We start from the raw sequence: 13,220 nt of genomic DNA, 5'->3' as shown, positions 1-13,220 counted from the left end.
TTTAAATGAAGTTTCAACTGTAAGTCTGTGCTAGTTCATCCGTAAAAGAAACATCTTGATGGTAAGTACAACTACCAATAACTGTATGTAAGAAAGTAAGGTACAAGTATAATGTTCATATGGCAAACGAAACCAAATAAACAACAGTAAAAAATGATGAAACCAAAAAGGATTCCAACAAAAAATGATGAAACCTATTTTGGTTCCAGCATAAATACGATGAAACCGATTATGGTCTCATCATAAATAAGATGAAACCATAATTGGTTTCATCAGAATTCATCAGTAGATGCACTTCATTTAAGCTTCATTTCTTCTCTAGTTTACAGCATCATCTGCTATAACTCAGCTCTACTTTCATCCTCCGTCTATCCACAGCAGCACCATCTGCTTCATTGACCATCTTCTTCTCATCCTTGTATCCCTAGCCAAGACAGCAACAACACAGCAACACAGATCCATGCTCTATGCTACATCAAAAATCAATATGTTACATATTTAGCTCCTAAATCATCATAACTAAATCTTAAACATGAACATGACTTTTTTCCTTAGACTGGTGCAACATACTCATTCACCAACAAGAACAACCAACCTTCCACCATGTCTTTCAAAAATAAAAATGTTCCTTCTTTACGACCAAAGTCTAGCAATTAACGAGCTAATTATAACTAAAGGAGACATAAACATAACTCTTTCTTCGTGGAACCACCCTCTCCTAGGTTAACATAATAAGATTATCTTTCTATATTTTTCTTTATTTCAGGATTACTCTAAGTAAGTAACTAGCTATTTCCCATCACTCCATCGTGAGTGTAAATTGTGTACCCATGCCCATGATGCTTAGCCTATTTGCTTTACTTCATACCAATTCATATGTTACTGACTATACACAAATGATTAAAACAAAAAAAAAAAAAAACAACAAGCTATACGGATAAAATAGACATCGTACTTGCACTCCAAGCAGTCCTTCAATGAAATTTTAACTGGTTTCATGTCCAATTGTTTGACAGAAGGTGCAATCACCACTTGGTTCTGTAAAAACAAAAACAAGAATTAGTCAAAAAAAATCATTTGATATAACAATTAGAAATCAATAAAATTATTATTGAAACTAAAGTCACCACCACCTGGGATGTCTCCTGCTTCTTAGCAGTCGTAGTCCCATTTAGAGAGACTATGCAAGCTTGTGATGGTGCGATGTAATCATTGAGATCACTGATTTGTAAAGTTTGTGAGAATTTTGCCGACATATCTGCAGAAATTGAAGAAATAAACACCAAGTTTCCATGAGAATAGCGGTAAATTGACGATTACTGAATAAGAACCACCTCAAAATTATATGACAGGACATATCTAATCTTTCTTTTCATCTTCCAATAAATCTAGCGCCTGCACGGAAGTATCATCATCCAAATTTGGTACATCCTCGAGTGCGGACACTAAACTTCCCTCTAAAGATGATGAATTTTTGTTTTCTTCTTTCTTGGTTGCAACATAATTCACAGCCGCTTCCATTACATGAATTGCATCTACCATTCTCTAGTACTCTTTTTGGTCTTTCAAAAAGAACGTGAATTTGGACCTATTGAAGCTCGAGCCCTTTTTTGAGTATCAGATGTATGCAAGTCCTCAACCTTATCTTTATATGCATATGCATTCTCACTTTGTTCTTGAGTACCGTTTGTAAAACGGTCTGGAGATTGCGTGTTTTCTAAATTTTCATGATCCCTGTCATGCTGGTCATCATCATCGTGCACATTGTTGTCATTCCAACAGCACCTATACCTTCCATTGGCCCGATTATCCCCAAATATATCAGCTAAATCATCAAAGTGTGGAAGCGACTTTGTCCTCCAGCATTTGACATCAGGATGCTTCTGCAATTGAAATTATTGAATTGTCTTATTAGCATACTAGACTCCTCAGTTGAAAGAAATACACCACATCTCATCAATACAAAACGAAAAATCCAAATTCATTCAATTGTTACAGAATAACATAACACACCTTGATATATTCATCCCATACAGCATCATCAGCAACCACAACTTCTCGCGACTGGTCCCATCCAAATCCACTTTGACCTCTAAGAGTACTTACAGCAACATAGTTTTTCTTCAAAGTTTTCATACGGTTTTTCAACACATCCTTGGTAAAAGAAGAACCAAAACTCTGCATGAAATTATCGACAATGTGCGTCCAAGCATGTTTGCTAAACTGACCATCAAGTAGTTGTCCTTCATGTACTTGGTCTGCCATTAGACCCATGAACAGTCGATCCATGGGAGGAGTCCAAGTTGTCCTTCCAGTTTGGGGGTTGGATTATTGATCACTCCCCATACTCTATAATTAACCGACTATGTAAGCTATTGCTATACAAACTCTTCATGAAAGTTAATAATGGCCACGCAACACAATATGGTCTCATTACTGGATTCTATAACCTTGAAAACTTGGGAAGATAGCTAATAATTACTCAAACAAAGCTTGTCATGAGCATAATGAATTAATGAAAACAAAAACACAAGCTAGTCTTGCTCACTTACTGATTCAATCAAATATAAAAGTTTCTTTCCCAAATTGGGTATATTATTCTAACTTGGATCTATTAGATGTTCGTTATAGAATTAACAACCACTATCAACAGATGTTCATTACAAATTTAACAATCACTATCAAAAGACAACCTAAATCATCAAATTATGAAGATGATATCAGTAACATGCAATTGAAAAAAATCAAAAGACAACATACACAAAAATAAGAAGAATGATAAATGTTCATGCATAAACAAAGATGATAAGGAAAAGAAAGAGGATGAAGATGGTACCAGCAACTTGCAATTGATTCGTAGCAAACCCTCTGTAAAAACAAAAAAAAAAATCCTAATCAAATTTGCTTGATAACAAATTGAATCATAGAAATTGTAAAAAAATCCAAATCAGATTTGCTTGATAACAAATATATTCATAGAAATTGTAAAAAAACCCAAATCAGATTTGCTTGATAACAAATTGAATCATAGAAATTATTATGTGTTAAAATGATTAGAAAAGAAGTATACCTTGTACAGATTTCATGTAGAAACGATGAAGATTCACATCAGTATATATATACAGAATAAAAGGTATGAAAAACCCTATCGTGGGTTTAGTAGTGGTGATATAATGGTGTTCGTGGGTTCGATGATGGAATTGTGCTATTCTATTCTTGGCGGGGAGTTGGGGGTGGTGATGTTTACGGTGGTGGAAATGGTGTTGGTGGTGAAGGAATTGAAGGAGGCGGATGATGGTGGTGGGAGAAGGAGACGGAAGAAAGAAGAAAAAAGAAATCAGAGAAGAAGAAGAAGAAAAGGCCAAGGGCATGTTTGTCTTTTTTTAAAGTAACAAAAACTAAATTTACACGTTATTATTTGGCTTGGGGTTTTTGTCCCAATTTTATTTGAAACGGTTTTTATTTGGTAGAAATAATATGACCGGTTTTTTCTTATCACTAGTTTGTTCATCTAGGGGTTTTGTCACTAGTTTTGTTTCTGGGGCCTATAATAAAGAGGAATAACTTGGGAACGAGGCAAGAAAAACTGGAAGGAAGGAAAAGATTACATGAATATGCAATAAATAATGAAAAACAAAAAGATTAGTGAAGATCAAGAAAGGAATAGCTTGAAACCCAGTTTATTCCATGACAAAGTTAAAGTTGTTTTGAACACTTACAGATAATCAAAACACTCACTCTCTCTAAAGTTCAAAATTATGGACTTCTTTTTCACAAAGCAGTAGTGTCTTTGCTTCGACTAATTACCGGTTCCAATCGACATCCGGTTAACACATAAACCCGGTCAAAATTTCGTAAAACCCATTTCACATTTATGGAATTAAAACAAACTTCTTCTTTCTGAATAATAGAATCTTAATACCCCTCACATAGTTTGAATTTGAATGAAGATAACAATAAAGAAAGAAAAAGGGGACTAAAGAGAAAATTCTTTGATAGACATAAGGAATTCCTGTGACCCTTTTGATCATTTCAAATGTTCTTCTACTTTTCCATCTATATAAAAACATCAGTTTCTTGTTCACTATATCCCATTATCAATCTAGGTCTAGTTACAGCTTTTATTTTCACAACCATGGCTGGTCCTATAACTACTACTTCTACTCCAACAACCCCTCGAAGCCGGTCAGCTATGTTACGGTGCATTGCAATTACATTACTAGCGTTAGTAATTCTTGTTGGTCTTGCTGTGCTCATCACTTGGCTAGCACTCAGGCCCAAAAAGTTAGTTTATACGGTTGAAACAGGGAAAGTGGAACAGTTCAGCATACATTACAATCGTCTAAATACTACGTTAGGATTTGTTGTTAGAGCATATAATCCTAACAAAAAGGTATCGGTATATTACGACTCAATCGATGTTTCAGTGACGTACGATGATCAACCTATTGCCTTTGAAACTCTTCAACCATTCTTTCAACCTCATCGAAACGTGACAATGCTAAATGTGAAGCCCACAGGTCTGGCTGTTCCGCTACAAGGGTCTGTTTCTAAGGATCTTAGGCTTGAAAAATCATCCGGTGAGATGGTATTCGACGTGAGAATTAAAGCCAGGATTAGATTCAAGGTAGCAAGATGGAAATCGTCGCACTATACTATTCGAGTTAAGTGTCCTTCTGTCGAAGTACATTTATCCTTTCCAAAGTTATTTAGACAGACCAAATGCGACGTGGATATTTAAGTGTGTGCTTTTATATATATGGAGTACTTATATGTTTGATTTGATTGTTTGGCTCATCATTCAGCTTTGCAGATGATTGTGTGTTCTGATTGATATTTACTTTCTGAATTTTGTTTGATTGTTTTGTTTCAATTTCTTGTTTCGGGATGCATTCTGATGATGTAATTCAATTCCTTTTCTTGTAAATTTAATTTAAGTTACAAGAAATTTTCAGTTTTATAAGTTCGGGTATATATACAATTGAAATTGTTCTTCTTAAACGAATGTGAGCTGTGAATGAGGTGCGCATGTATTGGGCCTTAGATTCTACTTTACAGCCTAAAACGTATACGATCCTAATTTGTTCGTCAAGAAAGTGTTTTTTTTCGATAAATAATACGGTGCTTAAGAGTTCCGAACTCAACTCATTAGTATGATCATCACCCGATAATTTTACCATGTACTAGTCTACGTTTTTTGGAATCTTTGGACCTGGATAAGAATCACGTTTTCAGAAATGTGGGAACACACCTCGAGTTCCATGTTCGCCTTCGGGGACGCGGATTAGGAGCCTCGACTGGGATAATAGAGCTATCTCAAGAAAATGGACTATGGAACACTGGAACCCCAACGGAAAATGGGTTAATACTTCTGTTTTTGTAACTAGGCATCATGCCATCATGGCAAAAACAAAACGCATTTCAAGGAATTTGAACCACGGTCGAACGTATTCAAGCTCTCCATTGCTGGAAAGTGCAAAACTAAGAGATCACAAGTCAAAAATCTTTCAGCCTCTCTACCCTGCAAAAAATATTAATAGATAATAAGCCCAACTTCTACTACTTAGCCTAAAGCCCATATAGCAGCTGAAACACTTCTTCTGTAGCAGACAGCAGTACAAGTCCAGACTAGTACTGTTTTTTTTGGTACTATAGTTGAACGTGGAAAATAGGCAAAATGATAGCTAGTCTAGTCATAGCTGTTATTCTTTGGAAGGGAGTTGATCACCAAGAATCAATCACATGAAATCCAAACATAAGCTAAAAAAAGTATAGGAATTATTGATATGATTGAGTACAGTTCAATTCTCAGGTAATGGAACCACGTGAATACATACTGCATGGATTTCTTTACATTGCTGGCTAATGCAGGTACAAACGAACTCTACGATAATATTGAAAAACGTATACAGTATTGAGGGAGCAGAAATAATGTTACCGAGCTTTATCTGTTGAGTCTTATTTTCATTAGAAAACATTCCAAGGAACAGACCTATCCAAACATATAAACATTTTCTCTCAAAAACGAACAAGGAAGGAAACAAATTGACAGTAACAAACATACAAACTCTCCAGTTTTCATACACTTTTGGTCTCCCTCTTGTGCAGCATGTACTATATTGTTGATGACTCGCACGTTGCAAGAGCAAATATTGTTTATACATCATAATCATTGCAGTTTATCAATATAGGAGATCCAAAAATTAAGTTATAATCCATGCAATTAGGATAATTGAGGTACAATAATGCATGCAGTGCATGGGGGTGTGAAATGTGATCGATCAACAAATTATTCAATGTATTGTATAGTCATTTGGATTCTAGGTAAATGGAGTTTTGCTAAAAACTCCAGAAATGATAAACATAGATCGGCAGGGAGAATGTGGATGTGGGAATGAAAACGAGACCTACCACATTTTTGTGTTTTGTCTATACGTTTTTCTATCCCAATGCCTTTGTCTCTTTTCTAACAACCACACATGTCAACCAAATTCCCTTGTCTTTAGGTGTTCACCATCAGCTTGTTGCATCTCCATGCATGTATCATCCTGCTCACTCCTAATCCCATCTGTGGCTCTCTTAATTCACCAAATTTATTTTTTACGTATCTTAACTTGTACTCGATTTATAGAAAATGCCATGGTCATTTTGATTTTCTAAATTAATTCCTCGGATCTCACAAATTCTACATCTATTTCCTTCGATGATGAACGGATCGATACAAGGGAATTGTCACCTAAAACGTGATTCTGTAAATCGAGATTGACATACGTACGCTTGTTAGTCACTGTTTTTGGTATAAAGAGAACATCTGCACTGTCACAATTACAGAAATCGTTGGAATCCCAGCTGGTTGTTGGCAATGGCATTATCGAGTACTTTAAGTAGTACTCACTACTCACTGCTAATTGTGTACGTTCGAAGTATTTTAAGAGAATTTCTGGTTCTCATGAAATACAAAAATTACAGCTGGCTGGTAATTGTACATCTACAAAATCTGTGACGAAAAACAATGCAACAGTCTGCAGATGCTTCTCTTGAAAAACACTTTTTTTCTTTTCTTCTTTTTTTTTTCAATGAAAAGATAATATTATATAAATTAAGTAATATAAATCAAAAGGTTTAGGGCATCATTTTTTTCAAAAGCACTAGATAAAATGTTTGATTTACTAATTTTTCCTTAATGTGTAAAGATAAATGTTGGAGATTCTTGATTCTTATTTCCTTAGCTAATGTATCCGTCGCTGAGTTGTATTTTCTGTTAATATATCTTACCTTGGCTTGTGGAAAAAGTACCCATATTTGCTTCAACCTCTTCCATTTTCAGCTTCCCAGGAAATTTCTTTACATTTCTTATGAATGAAATCGGCGATACTTTTGTGACGAAAGAAACACTGGAAAGAATATATTTTTTAACCAAGAGGTAGCTTTAAGCATTGCCTTTGCTTCTGCATGAATTGCTGACATTGCTTTATCTGAGCCTGCTTCGATATGCATGAATTCTTCTTGATCCACTGAATATATGATAAAGGCGAAACCCATTGATAGATGTTATTTCTTGAAATCCGCATCTAAAAAAATTATCCAGTCTATATTTAAAGATGTCCAATTTGGGTTTGGAATCAGTCCAATTCTAACAAAATTTTTCATAGAGATTGATAATGATGCTGCTGATTATAAATATTTGTTTATCTGTTCTATCAACATTGTCGGGTTAGGCACCTTTCCTTCAAAGACAACTGAGCATCTATGTTTCCAAATAAACCTGAGAACAGTAGCAATTTTATCCGATATTTGATCATAGTTCGGATCTTCTATCCAGTTTTTGACCCAATTGCTTATTAAGTCAGAGGAAGGCTGGTTGTGAATAACACGTAAAGAAACCCAAAACCAAACGGCTCTCGCAAAAGGGCAAAATCTGAATAAATGTTGTTCATTTTCTTGAATTTGCACGTTACGCATCTGGCAGTCCGCAGAAACATCTTTCATGTGAGAAGCTAGTCTACTTGAAGTTGGAAGAGCCTTCTGCATTAATTTCCAAACAAATAGTTTAATTCTTGGAATTGTTTTAATTTTCTATAATATCTTCAATGGGAAATTCGCCATATTGTCATTTTCTTATTCTTGATTGTTAAGAAAATTATAGATATTTTTTACTGAAAATGTTCCTGAAGAGTGGTGCCTCCACTTTATTTTATATTTATCTTCTCTTTGTGTCGGGATTACAAAAATAAATTCCTTAATTTCTGGGCTGAAAAATTCATCTATTTTTTCAATGTCCCAACTATTTTCACGAGTGATTAGCTCTTTTACCAATTATGGAACTTGGTATGTTTTATCCGAAGGTTTTTGAATTATATCCTCATTCGGAATCCATCCGTCTTCCCAAAAATTTGTCCAATCTCCATTTTTAATTTGCCACACGAAGTTACCCTTTATAAGATTCAAGCCTTTTGGGATACTAGTCCAAATACAAGAAAGATTAGACGTTCTCGAATTCTCTAGAGGATTTGTGGTTGGAAAGTATTTTGCTTTTAGAAGTTTAACCCATAATTGATTTGCTTCAGAGATTAGTCTACTAGCCAGTTTGGTTAGCAGAGATAAATTGAATTGGTGCGGGTTTTAAATTCCCAAACCCCCTTATGATATGAGTTTGCAAATACTGGTCCAAGCTTTTATAAAACCTCCTTGTCTTTTCACCCCATCTTTATTCCACCAAAAATTTCTTTGAAATTCTATCCAATTGATCTAAAGTCTCTTGAAAAATACTGAGGACTTAAGATGTGTTACTAAAAATTATGGTCTTTGATTTATTTATAAGAAAATTATTGTGTCTAGCATCCATAATGATCCTTATTAACACAACTAATCTATTAAAATAGCTTAGGGAAAATAAAATTACAAATGTAGTTCTTTATATGTCTCATCCGTTTTAAGTACTACATTAGTACTCCTTCCGTCCAAGTTATATAGGCGGAAAACCTAAATATCTTAGATTAAGAAAAAAATTGGGTTTCATGAAAATTCATCTCGTTTCTTGTTTTACCCCTTATTATATTCCCAATACTATAAACATCAGGTTAGTTGTGGTGATATCCATGCAACATTAATAAGAGTATATGTGTCAAAAATAACCTAAGAATATGAACTCCGTCTATCTAGTTGGGCAAGAAAAAATCTCTTCTCCGCCTATATATCTTGGACGGAGGGAGTAACTTTTATTGTTGTACACACTAGAACAATGGGTAGATGGAAACCATCAGGGGTTAACCCAATTGGTCAGGAGCCTAATTCTCAAGTAGGAGGTCAGTGGATCGAGTCTCCGCTCAAGAGTTTAGAGATCTCATGAAATAATCTTCTTATCTAAATACTTATAACTTTATCGTGGGGAATGGACTGGGTCTGCTCAGAGGAGTAGGCTCAGTGGATTTGGCTGTCAGGAGACAGGTTCGGGCCTATGCCAACTTACAAAAAAAAAGGCAGATGGAAAATGGAGGGCAAAACCATTAGTATCATGTAAACTAAATTACTTTTATACCGTCGCATATAGTTTGTTTGGAGTTAAGAAAATAAGAGTGAAAATAAAATAAGGGCTTTTTATGAAGTGACCAACTTTTTGAAATGACTGTCTTTTTAAGTCATTGTATAAAATGTCCGAGTTTGAATAAAACGGGTAACATAAATTAAGTGCACACTTGTATGTTATCCTATTTAGTAAAAGACATGTAAACCCCTCAATCGACTAAGTAAATCCGAGTTCTATCGTGAATCCTTCTGGAATTGAGAGTCTATACACTAATTTATCAGAGATTCTAAGATCTTTTGGTTTACTAGACTTCTTAAATTGTTATATGCTTCGAAGAAACGAGATTATAACAGTAGGCACCATTACAATAAAACCCACAATCCCAAATCATTAAGAACAGTCAAATTTACTTATTTCTGCGAAATATTGAGAAAAATTGACTGAAATCAAATTGGGGAAAAGTTTGTGCTACCATAAGTTTAAACATGAGCTATTAATCAATTGATGATTTTTACTTACATCAATTCCGATAAGGATAGTATTTCTTTCGAGTGGATCTGATGTTTAAACTAGTTCTAAAAGAATTATTTCTTTTGAGACTTTCTTCAAACAGTTACTAGGAGTGAGTTGGTGTTGTGATAGATGAGTTTTTATTTGTTCTTGTAACCCTTATTTATCTTCTTACCTGCAAATCTCATACAAAACATACATCCCTAGTCATTCATAAGCCCTAATGATTTCACCAGTCGTTAACACTGACCACCAAAATCAATGGCAACAACTTAAGTTCTCAGCTTGTTTCACGCTTGGACCAAATAGGAAAATCATTTTGCACCCGATGTTCAATGTTATCTCCAGCTTAAATTTGAATCCTAACTCCTCCAAACGCGACCACTAAACCATGGCATCGGCTCCTCTTTCTTCGGGTGTTTCGGGTTCACAGACTCTTCCAAAACAATTTCAAACTCTTTATTCAGATCCCCACAAAATGAACATGCATCAATTTAAAGGTTAAACCCTTTGAAAACATCCACAACTTCCTCCTCTTGAACCATCAAACTTTATAAGCATCCACATCAGTTTCTTAACTGGTTATTAGTTGATTCTTTCACCCAAAATCGATCCAAAATAACCCCAAAAGCATCAAATACCCAAATTAAAAATCACCACATATTTGTTTGAAAATTAAAACAAAAAAAAAATCAACTTTATCATTTAATTGAATTCTAAACTACTTTTCCATTTAAAATAAGAAAATTGAAACTCTAGAATTTGCGTAAAAGAGAATATTGACGATAATCATATGAGAGAAACAATCATTTAGGAAAAAAGAGAATTTCCATTATGAAAACGATAATGATGAGACTGAAGACCGTGGAGAATAGTTTTTCTTCTCAAATCCATGGAAGAAGTACTTAAGATAGACATAGAAACAAGAAGACCAAGAAGAAACGAAATGTTACTATTCGGAATGTATTTAGGTTAGTAAGGATAAGGTTAAATTTCAACGAGAAAAATTGATTAAATCAACGCTTTTAACCATTTTGGTGGACACAGACGATGAAACTAACCGAAAGGCTATTTTATATAAGGGCTCAAAAAAGTGGTCGATTTATTAAATGGGTTCAAAAGTTGGTCATTTTCTTAATTTTCCCAAAAATAATGTATTTTGATGGCATTATCATAAATAAGTTATCATAATATAGCTTAACTAAACTACATTATAAATTATCTCTATCCACCCACAATTATTTTTAATCTCCTTACTCTATATGTATGAGAACAAGGGTAAAATAGGAAAAATAAACATAGTTTACCTAATTACCATTTTTCCCTCCAGTAATTTTGGTAGTATAATATTCTACTATATTAAAATAGAATAGATATTAAGAAATTGTGAGTTATATAACTCCTCTTTCGTCTCCCTCCCTCCCTCTTCCTTTCCCTTTCCAAACCCTAACCTAAAATCGCCATTTTGTTCTCAAACTATCTCCTTTATATATATATTAATTATCTTTACTCAGATTTAGGTTAGTTTTTGATATTTCTTGTCCACATTATCAATGGTGGTATTAAACATTAAACCTTCTTTATCATCCATTGGAGAGATGATCTTGACCAGTGATTATATGATATCTGGATCATCACTATTGTGACTTACGGTGGCTAGGGTTTCATCTCATTTGGCTGAAAAATAGCCGATGGTTCAAAGTTGGTAAGGATTTTTCTTTTACAACTTGGTTATATTGAGGAGTTCTAGTGGTTTTGATAAGGTTATTTTTGATATTGAGTTGGTGATTTTGATTTTGGTGAAGTAAGTGTAATTGCTTTTGGTTTTTGGGTGTTGAAGACGTCAGGTATTTTTCGATTGTTTCTCGGCGTTGAAGACATGAAGTCTTCTTGGATTGTTCTGGTTTTTGGGCGTTGAAAATATCAGGTCTTAGTCGATCATATGAAGGAAGTTTAATAATAATAGATGTTGCTCACTTTTGGATATGCTTCACGTGGTAATGGAGTAGCGTTAGGTTGATTTGGTGATAATGGTTTCATAATTATCACGTGTTTGCTTTAGATGCTCTTCAGTGCTGGGATTTTTAGGCTACTGGTGGGAGTTGAATTAGTACAATCCTAGTAAAGAGTGTTAGAGCACTACTCGGTTGAACTCGCAAGCGTTGTTATCTCAAGCTTGTTTATCAAGTTTAGTTGATCAAAACTATATACTTGATTTCTAGTATACTTATAGCTATGTCTCGGATTAGTTTAGAATGTGTAGTTGAGCTTTAGATTTCACGGCGTTCACCAATTGAAGAAGAATATCTACTAAGGAGCTTGGAGGAACTTCATCAACAAAAGGTATGTGAAGACTAAAACTTATCTACCACTCAGAAGTCTATTCTATTTTATCTTCAAATGAGACTAAGTCGTATAACTATATAGACTTTTACATTATACACATTTGATATTTCGAGTCGAGTTTATCTCGCTTATCTATTTTTCGAAATATGTGTTGGAAGCTTTTTTCTTTAGCTATGTTCATCGTATTCTTGACGAGTTTAGTTGGAAACAATCTATTTGTTGGAAACTAAATATTAAGTCAAAATATGATCATGTGAAAATTACCTTGAACATCTTATATGATTTGTGTGAGACAGTCATTTGATGTTAGCTCGGGAAGTTTCGTATTAATCATTCGATCACTTGAAAAGTACTTGAAGCTAATGGTATGTGTGAGATTACCATTGTCGTCTTCCGAGGATGTTTCAATGATTGAAATGAGAGTTTAGAACAATTACCCATGTCTGGATACAACATGGTATGCATACCTAGTATGGGAACTATATTGTGATGATTCAGGTCCGGAACTCTTGTTTGCGTACCTAGTATGCGAATGAATTTACCTGAGAAGGTCCGGAACTCTTGTTTGCGTACCTAGTACGTGAACGGGTTTACCTGAGTTAGGTCCGGAATAGTTTTTTACGAATCGGGTTTGCGAACGGCTTGACTAGGCCAAGGTCCGGAGTTGTTGTTCGCGCACCTAGTTTGCGAACACAGTGGCGAAGTTCTAAAATCGGTAATGTATGATTCTCATACTCATGAATTAAAACATTTATGATTTAAAGAATGAAAATTAACTTTTCAAACCGTGGCTTAATGTTCATGAATTGATTCTTGTGTAAGTACTTTGTACGATTAC

At 34.5% G+C, this 13,220-nt stretch overlaps 2 protein-coding genes across 2 annotated transcripts; one reads left to right on the top strand and one right to left on the bottom strand.

The window, feature by feature from the left end:
* Positions 1-350: 350 nt before the first annotated feature.
* LOC113310169 (protein NAR1-like) lies at positions 351-1,256 on the bottom strand. The gene is made up of 3 exons (XM_026558747.1): positions 1,134-1,256; positions 956-1,038; positions 351-470 (listed from the first exon to the last, which is right to left on the bottom strand). The coding sequence occupies exons 1-3, from the start codon at positions 1,254-1,256 to the stop codon at positions 425-427; spliced, it is 252 nt and encodes an 83-aa protein (XP_026414532.1). The 3' UTR covers positions 351-424.
* Positions 1,257-4,098: 2,842 nt separating this feature from the next.
* Positions 4,099-4,963, top strand: LOC113313229 (uncharacterized protein At1g08160-like). The gene has a single exon (XM_026561970.1). The coding sequence runs from the start codon at positions 4,136-4,138 to the stop codon at positions 4,739-4,741; it is 606 nt and encodes a 201-aa protein (XP_026417755.1). The 5' UTR covers positions 4,099-4,135; the 3' UTR covers positions 4,742-4,963.
* Positions 4,964-13,220: the final 8,257 nt, after the last annotated feature.

This window comes from Papaver somniferum, chromosome 9, assembly GCF_003573695.1.
Source record: "Papaver somniferum cultivar HN1 chromosome 9, ASM357369v1, whole genome shotgun sequence".
NCBI classification, from domain to species: Eukaryota; Viridiplantae; Streptophyta; class Magnoliopsida; order Ranunculales; family Papaveraceae; genus Papaver; species Papaver somniferum.
Note: the sequence above shows the minus strand (reverse complement) of the source record. Positions and strands in the feature narration are given on the sequence as shown.

Coding starts and splice junctions, on each gene's coding strand:
- LOC113310169 (XM_026558747.1), bottom strand. CDS start 1,256: ATGTCGGCAAAATTCTCACAAACTTTACAAATCAGTGATCTCAATGAT. Junction 1,039..1,133: donor AGAAGCAGGAGACATCCCAG/GTGGTGGTGACT, acceptor TTGTTTTTACAG/AACCAAGTGGTGATTGCACC. Junction 471..955: donor AAGGACTGCTTGGAGTGCAA/GTACGATGTCTA, acceptor TTTTTGATGTAG/CATAGAGCATGGATCTGTGT.
- LOC113313229 (XM_026561970.1), top strand. CDS start 4,136: ATGGCTGGTCCTATAACTACTACTTCTACTCCAACAACCCCTCGAAGC.